General features: G+C 37.3%; 1 protein-coding gene across 1 annotated transcript; it reads right to left on the bottom strand.

Annotated features, from left to right (window-relative positions):
• Positions 1-388: 388 nt before the first annotated feature.
• LOC140860287 (soluble starch synthase 1, chloroplastic/amyloplastic-like) lies at positions 389-6,368 on the bottom strand. The gene is made up of 15 exons (XM_073263222.1): positions 5,735-6,368; positions 4,622-4,989; positions 4,394-4,471; positions 4,182-4,306; positions 3,908-3,989; positions 2,901-3,074; positions 2,611-2,692; positions 2,329-2,420; positions 1,993-2,055; positions 1,818-1,907; positions 1,520-1,644; positions 1,340-1,448; positions 1,196-1,251; positions 1,060-1,099; positions 389-958 (listed from the first exon to the last, which is right to left on the bottom strand). Exons 1-15 carry the CDS (start codon positions 6,036-6,038, stop codon positions 800-802), a joined length of 1,947 nt encoding a protein of 648 aa, XP_073119323.1. The 5' UTR covers positions 6,039-6,368; the 3' UTR covers positions 389-799.
• Positions 6,369-7,194: the final 826 nt, after the last annotated feature.

The following is a 7,194-nucleotide window of genomic DNA, read 5'->3' as shown; positions in this document are numbered from 1 at the left end:
CAAAAGAAGCAACGACCGAAAGCATCGACATTGCTGATGATGAGAAATTGTCTGCGTTTACTTAAATAGAAAGACGTTTTATTAAACAAAATAATGGATCGGATGTGAATGACGTTAAAGCGAAAAAATAAAAATTTAACGCATGTTACAATGTAATGTTCAATTTAATTTCATGATTCTTATTATAATTAATTTTATTTCATTTCTCATTCTAATTAATTTTAGTACATATATGTTATCACTTGCAACGCACGTGCATATTACTAGTAAATTAAAAAACACAAACTTGTATCAGACATTTTCATGAGCAACTTTATGAAGCAAATCTCGAACTCGACCTATGAAAAAATATTAATTTTCACACTAAATATAGATGAGTCAACCCGTTATAAATCCTTGCACGCCCAAATATGATGAAAGCAAGACCCCTGCATGTTCTCGGGGTGAATCAAATCATAAGTCAATCACCATCGCACGTGGATCATCATACTTTCATAGCTAACAGAAACCCATATCCACAGAAAAAGAAATTTCGTTGGTCATTTCCAATTCTTGTTTATATTTTTCTCGGAATATGCTAAATTTCATTAAACCTGAAATGCAAAATTGAGACTTTAGAACGTTCAGACGAGAAATAATTACGGTAGGCAGCTGTGTTCAGTTGCGCAAAAGAATTTTATGCAGGATCACCACCCATGTTATGTTCATTTCCCCGCAACGCTACCAAAACTGCGCCAAACGCTCTGCCAGTTTTCCTTCTGCTCCTGCAACTTGTTCATGTTCTAGTCGTCGGTCTATTTCACCCAGAGTATGGGGGATCGACGAAGGCCCATTCAAAAACTTCCTCATATTGAGTTGCTGCCTTATCCCACGATGAATCTCGCTCCATTCCGCGCTTCATCAAGCCTTCCCAAGACGATTTGTGGTCTTTGTATGTCCCGACCGCGGTTTTTAAAGTCTGCTTACATTTTTTGAGAAGAGAAGTCTATAGTAAGTACAGAAGGATCCAGAAATACAGCCAGGGGATGGAAACAGAAATAAAGGTTTATGAGAGCTTACGGCCAGTAAAGTGTCCGTCGTTAGGGGAGAAAATGCCCACCTGTTACAAGCCCCAAGATAACTCATTAAGTTTCAAATAAATTAAATAGCAGAAGAAAATCTTGATGATGCATAGTTAGGATCTTCAAAGACATACCCTGTACCTTCACCGCTGCCTTTCTTAGCGTATGGATTGAAATTCTTTACCGTGTCCTGATTAATTCGAAAAAACGTCATTATAACATTGTACCAAGAACTTTTGAGTAAAAGGCTTGAAATCTGTCTGGGTAAGTGATCTTACTCTAAGCCCGCCCGTGCAATGAACAACAGGAACTGTGCCATACTTCATGGCGTATAACTGGTTTAAACCGCACGGTTCAAACCTTGAAGGCATAACCAGAATGTCGCAGCTGTAAATAGTTGTGTCAGTACAAGTTATCTTGATTATAAGAAGTAACGGGGATTTGAAATCTTTTATTACCCTGCAGTTATCTTATGAGAAATAGGAACATTAAATCCAACCCAAGCCCGAAATTTCTCTTTATAAATGGACTCTGAGTGTCTCATCCAGTCCTCGTATTGTTTCTCTCCAGATCCAAGCATTACCTGAAGCATGTTAAATCATCTACACACATAAAAGATCTGGTAAGACGTACTCTAAGGGTGCCGATGCACCAATGTCATATCAGCCAAGATAAGACACAATATGTTACATTGCCCAGATCCAAACTATGTAGCGTGAATTCATCTATAGTTTGATGCAACACACGAGGACTTACAAATTGGACATCGTCTTGCATAAGATCTGGAATCGCTGAGAGAATAATGTCCACACCTTTCTGGTAATCGAGTCTTCCAATAAAGCCAATCTATAAAACATAGAACTTCTATAACCATTCAAGCCAAAAATATAATCCTATCATTATCTAGCAAAGCATAACAACATGCTCGGACCAGAGGACAATCAGGTCGAATAGGAAGGCCAAGCTCCTTCTGTAGTGCCATCTTGCATTGTACCTGCAACCATGAGCATATAGACTTTGATGAAAAGCACAAGCAACAACTGCAGCATTTTGACACGGGATAGACGGTAGATAAGGGCCATAAGGCCAATTGATTTTTCTGAATTCCTCAATTACTTTCAAATAGATGGCTATTCACTAGAAAACGGACAGTTGCAAGACTTTATTCCTTTTGTACAGAGTCAATGCAGGTAATATATAACCCACGTTATCCAATAGTAATCCAGGAACCAAGTGATACCATAAAACCAGAAGTCCATTTATCTACCTTTCCGGAAAGGTCATGAACAGAGTAATGAGAATCAATATGGATATCGGAAGATGGGTTCCATTCATTGATGTCAATTCCATTAGTGATACCTGCACAACACATTATATTTGATAGTCAAAACATATTAAAATGCACAGGATCGTTAATTGGGCCTTGGATGTTATGTGCTCAATATTCTTGCATTAACAGCTATTAGATTATAAAAGGATGCCGAATAATGTATGGATATCAAAGTAAGATTCACGATTGGAAATCCTTATGCACACCACTTAAATGTACCTGTCAGAACCCATTTTCGACCGCTTAATAGCTCATGCAACCCATATCCACCCTCTGGAGTCGTTACTTCCCAAGAATACCCCTGATACCAGAAAGAAAGAAAATATAACAAACAAGAATTCTGATGACTGATACAAGATGTACAGGAATAAAAGTTGAAGCTATAGTGTGCACATTTTCAAAGCTCGGTATCTCAACGTACATTATCATCTATTTGCAACAACAGTGAAACCTAGGAACTCACTATGCTTCATAGGACAAGATATGTTCAAAAATTGGACCATAAATACCTCGCTAACAGTCACAATCCTGTCGGCGGTGACTAATGCAGCTTTTAAAACATTGACCGCTTCGCCGGGATCAAGAGCATGCGTCCTAGCCCAATTTGGAAATATCCATTCCAATGCCTTGTACCATCCCGGCGGTAATCCAAAATTATGATACGTGGATGCAGGTTCCACTCCCTTGAGGAAAAAAAATAAAGTACAAAACATACACCGTTATTATATTTTTTAAAAAATTTAAAGACATCAACATAACACCCTTACCATATAGTTTTTATTAAATAATGCTTCCAACACAATTACACCTTAGTACCTTACTACTACTACTACTACTACTACTATTCTTTCAATGTTGTAAACCTAAGTCCACAAAACACCAAGTGTAATGATGAGGAACTCCAAGATGTATCATCTATAAAGATCCACTTGCCTCCACAGCATCCAAAGTAGTAATTTTCTAAATCAGACCACAATTAATGCATGACGCATATGAGGACAAAAAGCATAAAGTTTTCTTCGGGAAGATTAATACTAGGTCCAAGCAATTTGTAATTTATATAGGATTGGGTTTTTGCACATTCATAGATGCTAGAATAATTTCCTTATCTTCCAACTCTTTTTTAATCTGAGTCTTTGAGAGGAATTAGTCCAGTGATCACATTCCTTCTCATCTCATGTACACTTAAACACTGGTAAGGCCTGTACCCAACCGCACCATAACATTGAAAGCATATAAAAACGAATAGCCCCTCGAAACACTTTCAGAAATGGCAGAAGAAGAGATTTCCTAAGTTGGGTCAAGTACGACAAATTTATAGTTACAAATCCACTATTTGCAACAACAGAAGAATATCACAAAGTTAATCCAAATCTAAATCAAAAGACCAAAACAGTACAGAGCGGCAGAACAGAAAATTTAGGACCTTCCACGTCCCTTTTTAGGATTTGAGCACTGCATATCAATCCCACATTTCTTAAGATAATATAAATTCAGGAAAGAAAAAAATAATTACCTGATGAGCAATGTTGTGTATTACAATTATACTTCGAGCGTCCTTATATACTCCATATGGACGATACTTGGCAGCTAAAAGTCTGAAATTAGGAAGCAGATGAATTTCAATAATTGCAACCACAATTTCATTGATTTGGCAAAATGATAGGACACCATTAAGTAAGATTGTTTGAAAATAACTAACGCTAAATCATGTTGTCTATCACAATTTGCTATTTCCAAATTCATAAACATTGTCTTATGGAAAAAGAACCAATATGTTAGTTACATACACTGGAACTAGGCCAGCATGCCAGTCATTTGCAATAAACAGGCAATTTTCTCCGTATGTAAATCCTCCCAGTGGAAGCACTAAGGGAGCTTCACATGCCGCGTAACAAAGCAGAGTGAATCGGAACTGATTGACCACAAAGGTTAGAAAACATTGACATCTTCCAAACCTGATAATTCCTTTATTCATCAAGAAAATAGGAGAAGAATCTACCTGATTATCACCAAAAGCACCATAAATATCACCATACGGAGTTCCAGGTCGGTGGAAAGAAGCATGGTCAACAAAGACCTACCAGCATAAAATCAACCAAGATGAACACTTGATCAACTTCTACTCTTCTTTTTCTTTTTTATTTTCTTAAAGGAGTGGAGCTAGTTAATACGAGGAAAGAGATATCCTTAAAAAGTGATGTAAATCTGTGATATTAATGATTCATACCCAATCAACACCTGCTCTGTATTCGTGGAAGAATTCAACCTCCTGGATACCGCCAAAGCAGTAGAATTTGGACCGCTTCTCTGTGTCAACTGCATTGGAAAACTTTTTATCTGATGGACTTCCATTCAAATATCTTGGCATGACAACCATTACACGATGTCCACGAGCAGCTAATGCTATAGGTAAAGAGCCACAAACATCTCCCAAGCCTCCAGTCTTCAAATATGGCGATGCTTCAGAAGTTACAAAAACAAGAACACGAGTTACCCTAGTTGATTTTTTCTCCTGAGTCTTGGTGTCTTCAGACAGCTCGGCTTCTGCACTAGATACAGTATCTAGAGTTTCCAGGAGATTGTAATTACTGGTTGCTGATGGTGGATGAACTTGTTAGATATTAAATTGTGTGGTAGACAGGAGAAGACTTTCAAAAATTTGATTTGATTGCAATATGTTTGTCAGAGAAGAATATTTTACCATACAGTCAGATAACAAATACCCTACCACGCCCCTTGATCACCCTGAAAACCCCAAATTGCAAAAGAAATTCATTTACTATAAGAATCGGACATCTATCTGTGCACTAGCGTTCTTTAGTCAAAGCTTGTACATATTCGACTTTCAAACATTCCTTCCATAGGGGTCGCTTCAACAGCACCCCAAATCCCGGCATTTTCCCATGGTTAGGTATCACTACTGTTCTCAAGATTTCAATATGCATGTCGTAAACTTATTGCAACAATCCAGTGATGGCACATGGTACATCACAGAACCAAAGCATGGTAATCAAGTCTGGTAGACCCCAAAAAAATTCAAATTTCCTCTACAATTTTCGCAAGAATTCAACTTTCGACCTACCCGTGGCTAGCCCGCTATTAACAAGCAATAACACAACATGCTCGTGAAATGAGATTGATGCAGAGCAACTTATTCACTAGTTTTCCGAATCAATGCAACGAAAATGGAAAAAAATCAAAATACAAGACCACAGATAAAGCACGGCTAGCAATTCTTATGTAGATTGTTGCCACAAAAAATGACCAACTTTACAACATTAAACAAGCCAAAAAATGAAAAACGAATGATAACGAAAAGGAGCGGTAATATTTTATTTACCAGAATGAGGAACCAATTGAAACCCAACAGCAGAGCCAGAAATATCTCTCTCGCTGCTCGACACAAGACCCTCCTCTTGCGTCTTATCTTGAGCATTACTACCACTTCTACAAACGAAACCCCCTCCATTATTATTTCTCCTGTAAGATCTTCTTCCCACGCAAAAAGACTGGGTTTTTCTGCAATTTTGCTTGCTTCTAAGAAAACCCACTCGGCCTACCAGGCTACAAGTATTGAAACCTGAAAGTTCTGCTGTTCCACGGCAAAGATTAAGAACCCTTGATGGGATTTGCAGAGTGTCCATCAAAGATGAAAGAGTGTGAAGAAGCAAAGAATCTTGAATTTAATGGTATTGGGACAAAAATTAAAGAATTAAACAGAGAAAGGAAATCTTGAAGTACAAAAAACAAAGAAAATAACGACGACTGCGTGAATTTGAGCACTTGGGGTGATTCGAGAAAAAGATTGGGGCTTGACACGTGGCACCTGTGTTTTGCCGATTGTGGCTACTTGCACTGCTACTATACGTATGCGCGGTCACAAATCCCTGCACATGAGTGGAGCTCTGGATTTTGCCGTTTTGATTATGGTATCTTTCTTGTAATTTCAATTTCAGTGATCGAGATTTTATATCTTGGATATAGGCATGTTTCTAGGAGATAGATCCATACATAAATATATATATGAGCGCGCTAGTTTAGGACTTGAGTTATTGCATTAACATTCATTTTTCTTTTTTTCTTCTAGGTGGTGGTTCCATTCCCAAATTACATGTTTTAACATGATATTAGAGAGTGATTCTCGCTCGCTGTTTCTGATATGTCAATCATCGGTGATTATTTGTGTATTTTGTTCCTTTAAACGTATGTCTTGATTCACACGTTCTATCGGAAACTTTTCAAGGAAGATCATCTATCTCATAATTATTTTAAGTTAAACATGTTTAACATTATATTTTTCTTAAGTTATTAATTAGGCTTTCAAAATGAATATGCATTTTATTTACGTGAGTAGTATTTATCAAATATTTTATATTTTTCAATTTGGTGTTTCGGGTGGGATTGGTTTATTCATGTTCCTTGTCATTGATGGAGTTTCTATCTTTCAGCTATTAACCACGCATATTGTAAAGCCTGTACCATACTGGGAATTATAGACCATATATCGTCGTAGAATTTTGACTTGGGGTGTCACATGTTCACTAGTTTCTACTTGGCTCGTCTCCGAACCACCGTACTGAGAAAGGTCAAGCTTTGATGTCATTACATAAAGTTCTGGATTCGACGATTTTGCCCACCGTACCAACATGGATCTTTTCAATATGTTTATTTCCTCATCCAGGAAAAATTCATTTTCATCTCCCACATTTGAACTAATTTCAAAATCATCCTAACTTTTCGATTAATGTAATGTGATTGCTCATCTCTATTTTAAGATAAAAATACAACCAATTAATAAGC

This window comes from Henckelia pumila, chromosome 4, assembly GCF_033568475.1.
Source record: "Henckelia pumila isolate YLH828 chromosome 4, ASM3356847v2, whole genome shotgun sequence".
Lineage (NCBI taxonomy): Eukaryota > Viridiplantae > Streptophyta > Magnoliopsida > Lamiales > Gesneriaceae > Henckelia > Henckelia pumila.
Note: the sequence above shows the minus strand (reverse complement) of the source record. Positions and strands in the feature narration are given on the sequence as shown.

Bases quoted from the DNA above. Each gene is read 5' to 3' on its own strand.
- LOC140860287 (XM_073263222.1), bottom strand. From the start codon at position 6,038: ATGGACACTCTGCAAATCCCATCAAGGGTTCTTAATCTTTGCCGTGGA. The intron at 4,990-5,734 runs GTAAATAAAATA...ATCCACCATCAG, and splicing joins TCAATTGGTTCCTCATTCTG to CAACCAGTAATTACAATCTC. The intron at 2,056-2,328 runs GTAGATAAATGG...TCATGGTTGCAG, and splicing joins TTCATGACCTTTCCGGAAAG to GTACAATGCAAGATGGCACT.